The 18,790-nt window shown below is 41.5% G+C and overlaps 1 protein-coding gene across 2 annotated transcripts in view; it reads right to left on the minus strand.

The window, feature by feature from the left end:
- PCDH15 (protocadherin related 15) overlaps positions 1–18,790 on the minus strand; it is an 869,139-nt gene that overhangs the window by 495,138 nt on the left and 355,211 nt on the right. For both annotated transcript variants that reach the window (XM_077874888.1, XM_077874887.1), the window contains exon 5: positions 2,321–2,481. In XM_077874888.1, coding sequence (XP_077731014.1) covers positions 2,321–2,481 — 161 coding nt within the window. The remainder of the gene's footprint in view (positions 1–2,320; positions 2,482–18,790) is intronic.

The raw sequence follows: 18,790 nt of genomic DNA on the forward strand, positions 1-18,790 counted from the left end.
AATCGCTAGGGAAAACATTAAGACTACAGCAAGTTACTCCAGTAGGACGGGATAGAAAAGTACATATGAGGTAAATTATCATTTCTTCCCTTGGTTCTATTTACAATGACTGATTTTTGAGATGCAAGATTCTCTAACAATCTGAGAGTAAAAAAGGTAGGAAGATACTTTACCCAAGGCAAGATTGGTAACCTGGGGCCTGTATAAGCTTCGTAGCTAGTGAAACTCTTGAATCTGATGGCGTGTAATTTATTTATGTGCAAATAAACTTTTTCTTGAGAAGTAAGTTCATATATTTGATCAGAATCCTGACTAAGGGCTCCCCTTCCCCAAAATGAAGACTTACCAATAAACCCATCAAGCAAAGAGTGAATTTCAGCCTAGTGTCATTATTTCCTTGACTCCTGGAAATTTACTACTGGTAAAAGGCAATAGGGTGAGCCTCTGAGGAAGTATTTCTCAAGGGTGCAATTCATTCCTGGTATGTTATAAAGATTTGACAGTTTCTTTACATCAAATTGTTTCTTCCCCGGGATCCCTGGGTGGCGCAGCGGTTTAGCGCCTGCCTTTGGCCCAGGGCGCGATCCTGGAGACCCGGGATCGAATCCCACGTCGGGCTCCCGGTGCATGTAGCCTGCTTCTTCCTCTGCCTATGTCTCTGCCTCTCTCTCTTTCTCTCTGTGACTATCAAAAAAATAAATAAATAAATAAATAAATAAATAAATAAATAAATAAATAAATAAAATTAAAAAAAAATTTGTTTCTTCCCCTTTTACTGTTACACTCTCACTCAATGGCCCCTTCACCAGCTAGCAAGTCCACACCACACACTGTGTGTGGTGTTACTCATATTCATCCTTTGCTTCCTACTTCTTCTATGCTACTCCTTTTACTATGCTGATAGCTAGCTTCTAACTCTTTGCTTAAATCCAGGTCACACATTTATCCAAGAAGAGTTCCCTGACACCAAAACCCAACTAATCGGCACCATGGCTTCCTAGTTAACTAGCTGAGTGGACTTAGACTTTCTTCACCTAAACAGAGTACCCTAGAGCAGCAGGCTAGTAAAATATACCACCACCACCACAACCACCACCACCACCACCACCACCACCACCACCACCACCACCACATACAACAATAAAAAAACCCAAGCAAACAAAAACCATGGAAGGCTAACATAAGATAGACAACCTTTTGTTTGCTTCATATTTATAGATTTTCCTCTTCAATATTCACTTCACAACTAATAGTCTTTAGATGTCCTCATCCACAGCATCTTTAGCTGATTCAGGTGGGTGTCTGCTGAAAACACTAATTTACAAAGTATCTTGCCAAGTTTAATGTGAACATAGCATTGTTAATCCAAAAGAACGTTTTGAGTAGAAGAAAATTAGTTTTGATTGTTGTGTTAAACACACTCACACACACACAAAACAGCTCAGATGATTCTTTAAATGATACTTGTGTACATTTTTGCAATTATTACTTTTAAGTCAAACCATGTTAAGGGTATTCCCATGACACTGTTTCAATTTAGCTAATGTCCAATGAATGCTGTCCTTATCAGAAATTAAATAATAATGATAATAATAATAATAATACCAAAGAAGTAGATATTTATCTTTAAAAGACAATTTTTTGTAAGAAATTAAAATAATATTTTAGTTTGAGACACAGAACACAGTATATTTATACTAAAGGATGTCCTTCAGAATAGAGTTGCATTGGAAAACCACTGAAATCAACTCAAGTCTTTCAGAAGTGAGACATCCAACAGCTTTGGTAATTTGGCTGTCCTTCATGATAGGATACCTAGGTTAGACCACTTTAATTAAGACTTAGGTTACGTGCCACCACTGGGCTTGCACGTTGCCGAGAAACTCATGTTCACCTTCTTTTAATGTCTTTATAGGTCTACCAGCACCCACCACAAACTCATCCATCAGCCAAGAGTAGCTCCTCTACTCTTCCCATCAAACTCGAAGCGACACCGAGCTGCATTTCCAGACGCTGCCATGGACCTCACCAAGCTTCTCTTACTCTTCCCACTTCACCACCCCCCTTATTGGGGGGCACTCTACCCTCAACGTGTTCCTGGATGTTGGAGGGATATACCATGGCTCTCTCAGACTCAGATGGTCCCTTCCCTCCTTATTCTTCCTTCAAGGAGTTAAAAAAAAATTTTGTGGATAAGCACAGAAAATGTCAAATTATATAAGGAAAAGTTGGGAGATCATATCAACACATGCGTGCATTATTAAACCCATAATAAGGTTGTGATGTGGGGACAAAGGGAAAAAAAAAAAAAGTCACTAACGTCTCTATCCAGAACTCGGCCCGTGCTGTTCAGGAAAAGCATTTGTTTGACAGGGTCCAGCAACACCCAGTAATCCACGTTGTCCTTTAAGGAAAGTTCGATGGTGGGATCTGGTCCTCCCGCAGTCCCTTTGATGAGCATGTTATCCACCAGAATCGTACCTGCAGGCCAAAGACAGTCATTTGAACACATATGCCACTCGTAGGGATTCTTTAATAAGATCACAGGCTTAAACCCCAGCCGACTGGCAAATCTGTTTTCCAGCAAATACACCCAACGTTCTATCTGGCATTGATAAAGAAAATGCCCTGTCTCTGCAAGGCGAAAATAACCTTTATTCCACTATTTATAAATGATGAGCTTGGGAGAGGAAGGTGGCAGGAGGACATTCAACCACTTGGTGAGTTTCATCATCTATTGCCTCTTCCCCTTTTGACAACTCCAATCTGTTCCCCTCCCCGACCATCACTCCTCACAGGGGTTATCACTGGGTTTCACCCCGAACAAAAGGAAATGCCTGAGACACAGAGACCGATACTTTGGTTCACTCAGTAAGACTTCTGATATGAAAAGAGATACCCTGGAAATAAGAGAAAGGAAGAAACGGAAGACATAAAGAAGTAGCGAGGTCTCCCATGGTGAGAACTGCTTCTTTCTCCTTTTATCTTAGAGCAAATCCATAAAACATAAATCTTAATGTGAAAGACAAGCCGGTGTGCAGACCCACGGCACACTTCACTCTTCTTGCAGGCACGTCCAGGCCACTTGACCAGAACAACACACTATTCCAGTGTTAACAACTTGGTGCTTGCTCACGTACTGTCTTCTCAGCAGGCTGAATTGGGGCTGTCCGTTTGAATGAGTTGAAAAGACAGCACATCTCTAATCTTTCCTATTTTGTTAAAGATTCCATGCATTTTGCAAGTTGGATGCAAACAGCACTGATGCAATTCAAGTCTCATTCCCCCCCCCCCCCCACAGCAACAATCCTTCTGCCAAACAATAATGCACTATAGCTTAGGGCAATCATTCTCAGCCGATCCATTTTATTAAAATTATGGCATCCAGAAGAGATGTGGCTATGCAAATAAAAATGTACCCTCCTAAAGACATTAGAATAAATGGCATATATCTACAGAACTCATTGCCTTAGGATAGCATACAAGAATATATAGATAATCCATAAATATAAATCTAGCTTGAATAATAATTTAGAATGTATCTGCCGCGTTTTCTTAAGGCATGGTTTGGCCTAAATGTTATATCATTGCATAGTTACAAAAAAAGGGGGGTCTCTTTGGAAGATTTTTCTCAGTAAATGAGTAGTAATTAATAATATTAAAAGCTATACTATTTTTCCTTATAATATTATTATCAATGAGCTTCATCTGCTTAGGGAATATTGAAAGGAACCATCCTTCTTTTGTAACAATAAATCTGAATAAGGTTTAAACACACACTCTCACACACACATTTCTAAATGGCAGATTATTTCCTTCTACTTTTTTTTCACATACTAGTACACATCCATGTAAATATGGAGTGAAACGGATCCTTCTATTTTTAAATGAAATGACAAATAGATTCCCTACAGATAATACATCCAAAAGCACAGTCAGAAAACAATGGCTTTTTCTGACCTAGGAATATGTTCAAGGCCTGAGTCGTTTACAAATGCTTCACACAATTAACCTTCGAAATATTATTTAGCAAGTAATTCAACATGTAATTCAGAAATTAAATGGGATTCTATTTCCTGAAGTAGAAAAAAAAATACAGACATGTACAGTAGTAGGTCGGCTAACATAGGGTTTATGCCTCGACTCAGCCGTGCATCACAGCAGGAGCAGCAGGCTTCCCATGACACACGGACACACCACACATGCGGACACATGGACATACCGTGTAGATACACGGCGGGGGCAGTGAGCTCCCCTCTATGGTCCAAATGGATTTGAACCAGAGGAAGTCACAGTCATTATCTTAACGACAATTAAAGTGGTGAAACTGAAACCATGTATCTGGACTTCTACTTTGTTGGATGATTTTTAATTTTCATGGAGAAGATCTAACTGTGTTTTCCTGCTCCCTCCTCAGCTCTGTGTTTTTCCATGACTGGGATTCAGCAATAACCATTTCCAGGGTAATGTGCTGAAAAAGGAAGAGCTTCCCTTTTCTTTCGCCAGAGTACACCCTCACATTGCTAAAATCTCTCTGAACTTTCAGAAGCCATGTTACCTTAGGCCAAAAGTTTGGAGATGAGAGACAATAGAGTACAGTTGAGGAAGATGTACAGAGTGCGATTTTTTAAAGAAGGAAGAGGAAGAAGAGCAGGAAATGTCACTCAAGCCTCCTTGGAGAGCCCCGTCTTCCATCCTCCCTCCAGCAGAACAGGTGACATCCAGTTGAGGCCAATGCAGAGTCTATCTGCAACCCAGCAGTGGGGACAGCATTTCTTTTGGATCCAGGGTTTCCAGCTGGGGCAGCCCATGTCCCAACAACCCTGGGCATTTGGGGAGAGCACAGTATCTTGCAAGCTTTCTCCTTTTTCCAGTAAAATCTTCTCTTTGACCTGTTCCATATGAGGTTGAAAATCCATTTCCATACCCAACTCCATTTGTATATAATATAAAGACACAGATACATGAAAAATGAAAGGATAGGATACACGATGCAATGCTAATAAGAAAGCTGGATGACTATGTTATTACCAGAGAGCAAACCAGAACAAAGACTATTATGAGAGGTGAAGAAACATATTTCATAAAATAAAGGGATCAATTAATCAACCGATGTCAACCCGAAAGAAACCCATCTTGCAGAAGGCGGTACCAAAGACGCAATTCCTCTTATGTGAAAATTTCCTTTTGTCATGTTAAAAAATGGCTGCAGTCAGGAAAAAAATAAATTAAACTTAATTGATACTCATGTCACTGAAGTTAAGAGAGGCCCGGCAGTGGAAATGATGGAGTCCACTCCTGGATCTACCAGTTACCGACCACGTGAAAGTGGGTAGACTATTCGACCTCACTCACCTGCATTTTCCCTTGCCTACAAAATCAGGACCAAAGCAGAACAAACATTTCTGTAACACCATGTGTATGGACCTGAAAAATAATATGTGTTCTTCTATCCAGAGCACTAACCAAAACAAAAATAGTCTTAAAATAGAAAGAAAGAAAGAAAGAAAGAAAGAAAGAAAGAAAGAAAGAAAGAAAAAAGAAAGAAAGAAAGAAAGAAAGAAAGAAAGAAAGAAAGAAAGAAGAAAGAAAGAAAGAAAGAAAGAAAGAAAGAAAGAAAGAAAGAAAGAAAGAAAGAAAAATACATACATACTAGAACAGTTAAATATTTTCACCAGGCATCATAGTCAATATTTTCCAGCCTTAAACATTTGGGCTTGTGGCTCTTCCTTCAAAGAGTAGGTATCTACAGGTGCCTGGGTAGCTCAGTCAGTTAAGTGTCTGAGTCTTGATTTTGGCTCAGGTCCTGATCTCAGGGTCATGAGATCGAGCCCCATGTGGGGCTCCACACTCAGCTCAGTGAGGAGTCTGCTTGAAGATACCCTCTCTCCCTCTCCCTCCACCTCTTCCCCTATGCCTTTGCACTCTCGCTTGCCCTTTCTCCAAAATAAATAACTAAGTCTTAAAAGGGTAGGTATTGAGGGTGATTTGCTTCCAAATAGATGCATTTTTTTCATCAAAATTTAACAATTGATTATCCAGTAGTTAGCTATCTTCATTAATCTCTTATTTTATGTCAGAGAAATAACTCTGCAATAGTTTCACCTGTACCCACAGCTCCTCCAGGTGGACATATTATCTATCAATTGTAGACACTAATGCGGAGGCTCTACTTGCACTCAATAAGGGGGCTGCGCTAGATTTTCAGCTTTTCTTTTATGATCTTCTTAAGTAGCTAAGTCTTAGCTTTTAATTTAAAAAAAAGCTTTCTTGGAATATTTCAAGACATAAGTATGCTGTAAAATAACTTATGAATCAGGACAATTTCCTCATTATACTGATGCCTTTCCCTACTCAGCAGTGTGCATAAGGTAAGTGGCATCAAAGAAGCAACCTGTTAGGTTGCTCTAATGGCTGAACTAGACGACGTATGTGAAGTACTGATTGCAGTCCCTGGTGCGGAATAAAGACTTGAAACATTTAATTTATGGTTACTGTTGTTGATGTCATTAAAATTTTTGAAAGAGAAATCACCTGAAGCTAAATAAAGCAAGATGAGTTATTTTACGTCCCAGGATTCTTTACAAAGCCAGTCTACTGTTCATTTCCCAAACTTAGGGTGCTCGTATTTGGTCAATGCCTAGCCATGGTGGAAGTCTGGGAGAGTTTATAGGGACTCAAAGATCTGAGTCCCAAGTAATCATTCTAGGAAGTTAGAAGGCAGAGAGAGAATGCTTTCTGTAGACCAAAGCATAGAGAGAACCTCTGATATCCAACTTATGGGCCATCTGTCCAGGCCCACCAATACTAGGGGGTCCGCTCTTTCCATTTCCTAACCTCAGACGACTCTGGTAGAAACTCAGATTAGATTTGATGATAAAAAAGTTCTTACTTAACAAAGTCATACTAGTAGCAATCATTAGACTGAATACTTTCTACTCATCCCAGCACACATGTGGTTCTATAGGAACTAAAAATAGACACACATTATAGGAACTAAATATGTATATATAGTTATGTAGTATGTATAGTATGTATATGTGTACACACATAAAACTAAATATAAATATATATTACCTTTATACTACATTTATATTTACAATATCATTTTATATTACATTACATATTATATTTATAGGAAGTGCATATATTTATCTATACTGTATATTGTATAGATAAAAATTAGATATTTACTGTTTTTGCTCTGAAAGTCATCTGCTTCTTTAAACAGGCAGTTATAACACAAATGAATTACTCTCTAAAAATGCTGCGGAGGTGGCTGTTGGTGGGGGGGGGGGTCCATCACATTCCTAATTAACCTAATTCAACAAAGTTGAAAACGTAAGTTCTACAGGGAGAGAGTAATTGACTGTTTGGGTTCATTCCAAACATTAAAATAAAGAAAATCACTCTACTAGTGTTGCTATAAAATAATTATTCAAAGGTATATGACCAGTATGGATTGCATAAAATCTCTTGCAACAGTCTTTCCCCAGTTTAATCCAGTTGGCAAAATGCTCAGCTGCATCATCTAGCCAGAAGAATCCACTGCATGTTACTCCCTGCAAATGAAAACATAAACAAAGCTCCCAAATGCACATTATTTGACTAAAACAAATTTGAAGATAAAAAAAAAAAGAAGGAAAACGTAGTTATCTCTAGTTTTTCAGTGAGGTTAATCAGTACGTATGGCCATGACATTGAGTAAAAACTAGATTTCAAGATTAAGAGGCTAAGCAAAATTTCTCATGCTCAAATCTTCTTTGTCAAAACTTTCCAGGACTCTCTTACAAGTAAAGTAAAAACCCATTTTGATTTTTCACATTTCTTGGTTTACATTTATATAAACTATACATTCCAGCTAAGCATATGTCCTTAATAAAGCCAGATCACTCCTTGGTATGCTCCTACAGGGAAAGAAATACAGGAGTATCCAACAGCTTCATGGAAAATGTAAATTTTGACTGGGCTCCCTTTGAATAGTAAGGATGTATTTATTATATACATGCAGTATCTGCTAAAGTTGGAAAATGACCCTAATCCAGTCAACAGTGGTAAGACAAAAAAATCGTGCAAAAATTACAGGTATACTGCTTTGCAAAATGACACCGGTCTTTACAAAGTATACTTTATTTACTTCAAAAGAAAAAAAAAATCACAAAATGCACAGCTTTGCCCGAGGGCACTTCACTTACATTATCTGAGTAACAATACCTTTTACTTTCTTGTGATTTTTACTTCACGATGTTTGAGAGGGGGTCTCTCAAGCATGGACCAGACATACAAGTATAAAACTTCAAAATTAAGAGTTTTTTTTTCCTTCTATCTTTAATTTTTCCCTTAGAAATTGATATAAATGGCTTCCATTTAGATAATCCCTAGTATGTGTGTTCTATTGGGAGTAAAGCATTAAGCAAATGCATATGAATTATACAGTTTGGTGTAGAAGTTATGTTTATTTTGTTTATATGTCCCTTACCCAACTCAAAATAGGATCAAATCAAAATTTTAGAACCAGAAGAAAGCCTGCCCTTCCTTCATCACACAGCTATGAGGAAAACGAAGCTGATCACAAGCACCAGAACTGACCCAGTCAGTGTAGCTAAAACACACATATTCAAGACTAGACCTCAGCTTTACTACTTCACAATGTAGATATCCTTTCTCTCTTTTTAAAAAAATATTTTATTTATTTATTCATGAAAGACACACAGAGAGAGTCAGAGACACAGGCAGAGGGAGAAGCAGCCTCCCTGCAGGGAGCCTGATGCGGGACTCGATCCTGAGACTCCAGGATCATACCCTGAGCCAAAGGCAGATGCTCAACTGCTGAGCCACCCAGGTGTCCCAGTAGATCTCCTTTCTCCAAGCCTTGCTATTACACTGAAAATATAAAAACCTTGAAAAAAATAAGCATGAAATGATGAAAGCCTTGTTAGTTTGTAGATCACGGGAAACTGACACAAAAACACTGTAGATACATAAGTTCATGATTTGGAATTCTGTACTCCATCATTTTCTTGACAAAATCTGAAAGGTTAAAATGGAAACAGCTCTAAAGTAAGATATAGGGAGAAACTGGAGCCCCTGGGTGGCTCAGTCGGTTGCATGTCTGACTCTTGGTTTTGGCTCAGGTCCTGATCTTGTGGGTTCTGGGATTGAGCCCAGCATCAGGCTCCATGCTCAGCTCAGCAGAGAGTCCGCTTGAGATTCTCTCCCTTTGCTCCTCCTACCACTCAAACATGTGCGTGCCTCTCTCTCTATCAAATAGATATGTTATAAAGAAGATATAGGGAGAATAGTACAATGTAATTATCAATGACCTGACCCTAGAACTCATTTTCCCAGATGGCAGCTAGGTATACATATATGTATACATAGAGGTATAGTCTTTGACCCTATAGCTCACCACTCAGAAGAGAATAGATAGTTGGCTTTAAGGACAGCCCAATACATCTTCAGCTCAGACTGGGAGTATTAGCGTAGGGAAGTGAACACACTAACCCAGAGTCCCTTGGAACACGATGGCACCTCTTCCCCAGTGTGATGTGGGGAAGAATCCTGACCACAGAAGGTGGAGCCTGAGCCTCCCAGAAGCTGGAAAGTCTCCATGGTGGATAGACTCTCAAGGTGACCCCTGGGATGCTTGCCTCCCCGCTTGACATGAGTCCCTCCCCTTGAGTGTGGGTGGGACCTGTGACTTGCTTCTAACCAAAGAATACAGCAAAGAGGATGGGAAGTTATGTTCACACGGACATTATATGGTGACATTACATGAGATCCCAATGACTGTCGTGTTGAGTCTCTGTCTCTTTCCCTTCCTAATTCTGACAAATCAATTAGCCATACTGTGAGGGCCACTTGACAAGGAACTCTGGCGGCCTGTAGAGGCACAGGGTGGCCTCAGCTGACAGCCAGCCAGACACAGAAGACTTCACAAGGAAGGGGATGTTGCCAGCGGAGTGAGCCTCAGTGAGCCTAGAAGCAGATGCCCCCCCTTGTCGCATCTCAGTGAGACTGTAGCCCTGACAGCTCAACTACAGTGTTGTGAGGCCCTAAGCAGAGGGCTTAGACCCCTGTGCTTGGACCCCTGGCCCACGGAACCTGTGAAATAATAATAATAAATGTCTGTTGTTGCAAAACACTGTTGGTTTTACTAATATTATATACCAACAGGTAAGTAATACAGCTCTAAAGCCAAAAGAATCTACATTCAAAATCACGGCCTCACTAACACTCTGATTTTAGGCTAGTTTCCTAGATTCTTGTAATTAGCAATATGCATTATTAATATACACTAATTAATACACATTACCATGAGGAATAAATAATATGCATAAGCAGAGGCACATTTTTACTCAATGAATAATACTTTTCATCCCATTGTCACTGGGAGTTTATATAGAATGAAGCATAGAAAGGGGTTACTCGTTCTGTTCATTTAATTGGAAACATTAGCCAGGATGTTTTCAAATAAAATATCACTTTTTTTTTCTTTAAAAAAAAAAAAAAAAAGGAGAAGACCATGCAGATGCAAAACAGAAAATAAAAGGGGGAGGAGGGGACCATAGTTATCACAGAGGATGTTTCCTGGGGTGAAAGCCATTTCTTCCTGGCAAAAATAAACATGAAGAAGGTAACAAGCAAGGGAGGTCACATTACTCAAGGTCACAATGCGCACCAACACCTGCTTACCATATCAGCTGGGCTCAGTGATTAAACACAGACTAAGAGAACTACAATATACTCAATCCATGGGCATATTAAAATGGTAAAGGTTCATACTCTTGGAATTCTGCAAGATTTTCTTATTTTCAGACCATCTGATGGATGCAGTTGATGAAACAGACCACACGGTTTTTAAAATTAACAATCAGGTTAGTTTAAACCCAGATCTCCCATGTTTCCCACCCCTGGAAATAAGGCGGATGCTAATTAGGCAGCTGCTGCTCACACGCAAAAAAAGTCTATTTGGCTGAAATTAGTGAAACCAAACTCTTTAAAGACACTGTTTCGTGTATGAAAGATTGAGTGATCTAAAAGAGAAAAAAGCTAAGAGGTTCTTGAAGAGGCTGAACCTTTCAACCTGGGCTCCATTAGAATCTCTTAGAAAAACCTGAATCCTGATTGTTCTCTGACTCCAGCAATAAATCAAATCTCTAACAAGATAAGGATCTCATTTTTTTATTTATTATTATTATTATTTTTTTTTTTTACCAAAACTTCACTTGAGGATGGGAATTTGCTTTCTTTAGTGAAGCTGAAGCTGCAGGAAATTTTCACTATTGTTAAATGTGTGATTTAAAATAAACAGGACTTCAATGATTAAACAGTTCAATCCCATATATTTATCAGTGGGATCCATCACACTGGAAGAATGACAGCCACTTAGGAAACACTCTGTTGGGGGTGTTTCTCTATCCCTTTAGATGTTTGAAGAGTTTATGCAAATTTGTAAATATAATTTAAAATGTTTACAGGAGTTCGATTATTAAAGGTGACACAGAGAGGGGCTCCTGGATGGCTGTGGGTTAAGCATCTGCTTCAGCTCAGGTCATGATCTCAGGGTCGTGGGTTTGAGTCCTACGTTGGGCTCCCTGCTCAGCGGGGTGTCTGCTTCTCCCTCTCCCTCTGCCCTTCTCACCTCATGCCCGCTGGTGCACTCACATCTACGCTCTCTTTCTCAAATAAATAAGATCTTTTCAAAAAACGACAGAGAATTAATGGTGTAAAGGAATTAAGTCTGTTAAACTTACAAATTAATAGAACATTAGTCAATAACAAAGTAAGGGATTTTTTCTCTCTCTTTTTTTTTTTTTTTTTTACTAGTTTTCTATATTTATTACAGGGATGATACAATTGATAACCTGAGTTTAATATAATTAATTGAACTTAAGGGCAAAAACAATTTTGATTTTAAATTTACCACTTCAAAAATTTTAGATAAAACCAAAGCAGTTTCCCATGTAGACACTCCCCTCGGTAAAAAAATAATAATAAAAATAAAAATAAAAATAAAAAAACTGTAAGCAAAAGCACCTAATTTAAAAGGGACTGCAGGAAGTGTTACTTAAGAGAAAGGAGATGGTAAACAAAACAGGGAAAGAATTAACGGTCCTAATGAAACAATGGATTCATCTTCCAACAACTGATTTTTCTGTATTTTCTGAGTTTCTGGTTTTCCAACATGGATTTGTATTTGGGGTAGCAAGATAGGTCCTATCATAGTGTTCTCCCATGTCTCACTTCAGATTTCACTCACAGTAAGTATTCAAAATATTTTATCACATAGACCAGTTTGCACAATAGCAATGCTGTTTTCCAGTAATTCTGGGAGGATCCTGGGGGTCATAACTCTAAAGTTACATCCGTTTCCTCACCTCCAAAATCAGTCAAAGAAACATGCTGTAAACAATTAGGTGAGAGCTGCTTTAATGAGGAATTGGACTAAAGCAGAGACCATGAGGGATTTTACAAACGGACTAAATGTCAATTGGAAAGATGTCCCAGAAAAATATTTTACTTCAATCGGTAATTGGCCCCTGGAAGCCATGAATTAACTGGAAGACATATTTGGTACATTATGTAATCAAGAATAATTTGCTTTTTTATATAAAAGGAGATGCATGTGAAGATAGTGAAGTTTGTCATTTTTTTTGTCATAATGTCTCTGCAATAAAAACTAAAAAAGCTCCATTGAACTTTATTATTCAAGAGCCACACCCAAATGTTAAAAGCTTTCTAGAAAAGACAACTTCTTAAAGTGCTTTCTTCAACATTATACTAAATAACAGATTTTTTAAAAATCTATAGCAGGTATAGGACGATAGGCTCATTATATGAGAAGCTAACCAAACTCAGCAAATTTAATTTAATAGGCTTTATAACTACTAATGGAAATACACTTTCTAAGTCTTATCCCTTTTACAGAGTATTATTTCCATTTAAAAAAAAATCAGATAAAAAAACAAATTAAAGTAAATAAGCTTCTTTCAGATACTTTTAACAGGTCATTTTAATTGCTTAGTTTCTATGATGAAATTCAGAGGAAAGTATTTTATGGATTGAAGAAGCTATTTTAAAGCCTTGCAACAGTGCATTTCCAGAATCTGTGTTAATTTGGCACTTTTTTATTTAGAGGAGAGGACGTCTGCTGAACTTGATGCAGATTAACCAGAGATCCACTTGAAAGCGATTGTCTACTTTTTATATTTAGTTTACTAGCACTCAAATAAAATTAAAGCTGTGCACACTTAAGACTACAACACAACTATTAACTTGCATTTGAATCTCTTAATAACCTAATATTAATTGATACCCAAGAAATTAGTCTTCCTTGCATAGAAAAGCTACCCATGGGCAGCCCTGGTGGCACAGCGGTTTAGCGCGGCCTGCAGCCCAGGGTGTGATCCTGGAGACCTGAGATCGAGTCCCACATCGGGTTCCCTGCATGGAGCCTGCTTCTATCTCTATGTCTCTGTCTCTCTCTGTGTCTCTCATGAATAAATAAATAAAATCTTAAAAAAAAAGAAAAGAAAAGCGACCCTTCTATTAAAAAAGAAAAGTAAACAACATCCAGGTCGCTAAATATCAAAGGGTAAAATAATTCATCTGTAACTTAAAATTTTTATTTCACCAATTAGTACGTTTACCAGGATTTATCAGGATCCTTGAACAGTGTCATGGTACGGATTGTAGGCAGCTTCGAGTTTTTTAAAACAAAGATTTTATTTATTTATTCATGAGAGACACACAGAGAGAGAAAGAGAAAGAGAGAGACAGACAGAGAGAGAGAGAGAGAGAGAGGCAGAGACACAGGCAGAGGGAGAAGCAGGCTCCATGCAGGGAGCCCGACTGGAACTCGATCCCAGGACCCCGGGGTCACACCCTGAGCTGAAGGCTGACACTCAACCACTTAGCCACCCAGGTGACCCCAACAGCTTAGCTATAAAAGAAGCTTCTCTGGGCGGCTAAGGTGAGCAAGTCTTTTTGGAAGAAAGCTGGCCAGAGCCATGTGTGCTCCCAGGGACCTGGTTGTGCAAGCTCTTGTCTACAAGGTGGTTAAGAGGGGGCACCAGGCCTCTCTCACTACCACACCTGCTCACAGACCCTGTGGCTGGGGTGAGGCGAGCAGAGAAGATTCCTGGGGTCCAACAGTGGAGCTTTCCTTAGGGAGCCCCGGCAGCCTGGAGAGGCTGGGTGCGCCAGCTCCCTGAGTGGTGTCTTAGCTGCTAGCTCCTTGGCTGAAATGCAGACGCCTACCGCAATCTGCAAGTGAGCGTGAGCCCTTGCTTCCTGGGGCAGGGTGCTCCTGCCATGCACCCCACACCCACCTCTCCCTCCTTCTTACCCTTACCTCTACTGCTCTAGAAAGAGAAAGCTAAATAAATAATAAATAAATAAATTAATTAATTAATAATGAATGAATGAATGAATAAATAAATAAATAATAAATTTTTTAAGAAGGAAGACAAAGCTCCCCTCTGCAGAACCGAGGGCCTCTGCCCTGCGTGGAACTCCCTGAAGAGCTGTGCAGCCCCCACCGGGCCTCTGCTAAACAACCTGCTCCGCGTTCCTCTAAAAGTGTGTCTGAAGTCAGTGGGCCCCACTTGCAGTGAAGACAGAAAAGCTAACGAGGCAGGGGTCTGAGCCAAACCCCAGGAACCACTGTGGGAACGTGTAATTTAAATGACGTGCTATCTTCTCTTGGTATGCGTGTTTGTAAAGTGTTAAAGAAAAAAAAATAAAGTCGGATGCCTGAGGTTTCCAGGGTGCAAGCCGTGTCTGCAGGTGGGCAAATCAACAGGCCCGGCCTCCGTGGCTCTATCACGATGCTCTCACATGCTTGCCAGCAGGTGCCACCGAAACCCTGGCAGCTTCTGGATCTTCTTGGTGAGTATTGTCTGGGGGGCCTTGGGGATGAATTGACCGTGGGGGTCAGTCCTCAGGCAGCCGAGGGAAATCGTGTCCCACCAAGTAGAGGACTGTGTGTTTCTGGCCAGACTTTGTGACTCCTGCTAAGGGCGGACCTGCTTACCCGCAGGCCCAAGCGGCCTATCTGAGTTGTTTTCCTCGCTCAATAGTTCACACGCCCAAGTGGTTGTAACGGATGGCCCTGGATGTGCTGGGAGGACTGATTTGTTTATTTATTTTTTTTTAATTTTTATTTTTTAACTAAAATGAATGAAAGAAATGCCTTTACCAAAAACACATTTTGGGAACTGGTTCAGTGTCTACGCACTGGAAGTAAGATGACGCTAGACACTTAAGGTACAACCCAAAGACTGTGGTTGGAAGAAGAGCAAATCTGGGAGTGGGGAGGCCCCTCACCTCCAACAAATGGCAAGAAGGAGCAGGATGGTGGGCGCAGGGGTCCCGGTGGGTGTAGGGCCAGCTTTGGGGCAGGTCCCTTGACAGAGGTCCTTGAGCCTTTGGAGTGTCCCATGGGGACATGGGCTGATACACAGCTGAGCGTGTACGGACGGGGCATGCATTTCCTTGCAGGCATCTTGCCCATCATTCCCAGATTTGGAAAGTTTTCATGAACTAGGGCCTAAAGCTTCCAAACCTTTTCTTTGTATGTAAGTCGATGTCCATGAAGAGATCCCATCAAGGAAACGGTTAGAATAAACAAGGATAGAGCTGATAACGGAGGGGCTTGTTCTCACCAAAGCGAATCAGCCACACTTTTTGGAATTAAAATATTTTTTATAAGTGCTACGTTTACTCAAATTATATTATTTAGTTCTCAGAGGGTCCTTGCCTACTGCTCTTTTGGTCCCACCACAGCCCAGCTGCCTACATGGGTTTCCTGATTCCCCCCCCCCCGCCGTTTGTAAGACTTCTATATGGGATATACGTGGGGTCATCCTCCTTCGTAAAACTAGTACGAACCGTTTTGGTCCTCACTTCTTTAGGATCATTTCCACCACCTGCATTTGGTTAACGATTACAGTCTCATTCAGAAGTGTGTCTTTTCACGATGAAGTCCAGTAAACCATCTTCATCATCGGATTTTTGAGGTTACGGACGAAACACTTCATTCCCCAAACTTAGCTAATAATGTTCACGCGATAGCGAAGGGAGGCTTTATGTAATCATTTGACTCATTATGAACCTAGCGATACAAAAGGTATCTTCTCTGCATTCTGGAACATTCTGGAATGGTGGTTGGCAAATTGACGTCTTACTGTTGCCTACGGTCACAGAGTCCCACTTCACAAGTCCCAGCGCAGGAACACCCCACTGGTCTGTCACCCCAACCCCTCGGCCACTAACCCAAGTCCACGGTCACACACGTAGTTGTCTCAGCAAATTGCTACAATTTCTAACGGCTGATTCACAAGCTCTGTGGGAATCGAGTCAGAACCGTGAGGAGCACTTGGAGTCGACCTGGCCCGGCTGCCTCGGAGCCCAGAACGGGATGGAGACAAATGGAGAGTGTGGGTCCCATCGGCTGCGGTGTCATCGCACGCACTCCCTGAGGGTTGGTCACTACTAGTGCTGGCACAGCAAACAAGGGACAAGGAGAGGCAAAAGTAGGGCAAAACACAGCTGCCCCAATCCCAGAGGTGGCCAGGAGGCCAAAGGGGTTCACTCCCCGACTCGCTGCATCCTCTGCACGCAACTTCCCCAAACACCTGCACTGAATGGGGTTGACCCAGTAGGAGGACACAAAGCTCCATCTGGGCAGGACCTGTGGCCTTGGCCGTCTTGTTTCGTGGTCGGCCACACTTTCCCACTGCCGGGCCTTTGGGGCTGGGGAGAACCATGGGACATTTTGATAAATCTCTTGGGTTCCTACTTGGTCCATTCACCTCCCGTGTCCTTCCTCAACCTGCCTGAGGGCATCAAGGCTAATTATCCCCAGTTAATACAGAGAACACTTGCTCAGACAAGAGCTTCACCAGCTTGAGTTCACAAAAAGCCAGGGGGCCATCCAAGCCCCCAGTGCAGCCGAACCATGACTCGGTTTCCTGATGGACACATCCATCCTCGGGTCATAGGAACTCAAATTCTACCCAGCCCAACGTCTCGGGGCACAGAGCAAAAATGTCCTGACCTCTGTTCCTAACACATAGCCACCTACCACAGGAGAACAAGACAGCCTCACAGAACATCATCTCAAAGCTAGCCCTAATCTAAGGATTCCGGGGCTTCCCTCCATCCGAGCTAGCCAGTGGATTCTGGGTGGGGGAACGTGGTGGTAACACCAATGAATTATTCTGTGGATGGGAGCTTTTTTGCTATGCTCCTCGGCTTTACAATAAATCCCCTGGCTGGGCACAAGGCTGTGTTGCCACCATAAAATGGTAAAGACATTGGAAAAGGTATCGTCTGCGCCTACGGATGGGGATTCGGGCAGAAGCACTGCAGGCAGGTGATGCCAAATCCACACCGAGCAATGTGCTGTCTTGTCTGTGATAAAAGAGGGTCTGTGTCCCTGGACATCCAGCCAGCTCCCCTGGGCAATGACACCCTATTCGTGAGTCAGATGTGGTCTCTCTCACCAGCGCAACGGACATTTAGCAATAGGGGAAACCAGGTCAGCCTTAGGACGCCACTGGTGGAGCCTATGCATAATCCGATTCTTGTCACTATGGTCACTTTCCACAGAATCATTTTCTTGCTCCTCCTGAGATCAGAAAACTACATTTCATGGCAGCACTTTCACTGCCGTCCCTAAATCTACAGGGAACAGTATGGAGAGCTCGCCAAGGGAGCTGGGTACTTACTCCCTTTCCTGATACAGTTGTCAAGCCTTGTTGCAGTGTAGGCCCCCTGGGGACCCTTGAAGTTTATGAATAAAGGGGATCTTATCAGGTCATATATAAGAATAAGCCCATTTCACTTTCCTATCACTATGAGCCTTTAAATTCCTCTGAAGTAGTGGTTCTCAACTTTAATAGGAATATTCTAGAGATCTTGTTAGAATTATCAATTCTGATTTAGCAGATATGTTTAGTGTCTATAGCGGGTAGAGTCTTGTTGGTGCTGTTGGTGCTTGCTTCCATATCCCACTTGGAATAACGAAGGTTTATCACAGTGGCTCCCAGGGAACAGTGTGCAGACAATGGGTTTTGCATGGCAACCTTTTAGAAACCTATATTTGTGCCTCCGCTCCAGACTAGCATGTTATAGACCTGAAGGGTAGGCCTCAGGGATCTGTTTTAGGAGTCACCCGTGTCATTCTGATCCTTGTTAATGATCGAGAACCTCTCTTGTATAACAGCCTGGTGAAGTTTTGACATGTTGACCTCATCGAGTATAAGCTGCCATTGAAGACCGGCTTCTATTACCCAATCCGGCAGACTCTTAACACCACTTGTCAGTGTGCTAGACAACACGCTACACACTGCATCCAGGGTGAGTGCGCTCCTAAAAAGGAATTGGCCCCAGTAAGTTTTACATTTCATTTTTCATTGTCTGACACCTTCTGAATTCACTCCCGTACACGCTTCCTAGCTCCCTGCCAATAGGGCTTGACAGTGTCCTGCACCTGTTTTGGGGTACAGGCTACCTTGTGATGGAGCTCATCTTACTTCTCTTTGAGCTGCCTGGAACTAGCACTTCTTGTGGGCCTAGAGGCAACGACGAGGGGTAGAGGTGGATTCTGAGAAGAATCAGCAGCAGCTCGTGAAGAGATTGTCTAAGTACAGACAGTGTAAGGCTGTTAAGAAGAGGAGGGCTGGCTCCCTGGGGTCTACAGAGAGGGGAAGGGTTTACCTTCACTGCCCAAAGGGGCCTGAGGAATTCAGAGGCTCCATGTTCTCAGTCTTTCCATTTTCCC

Source organism: Canis aureus, chromosome 27, assembly GCF_053574225.1.
Source record: "Canis aureus isolate CA01 chromosome 27, VMU_Caureus_v.1.0, whole genome shotgun sequence".
NCBI lineage: Eukaryota > Metazoa > Chordata > Mammalia > Carnivora > Canidae > Canis > Canis aureus.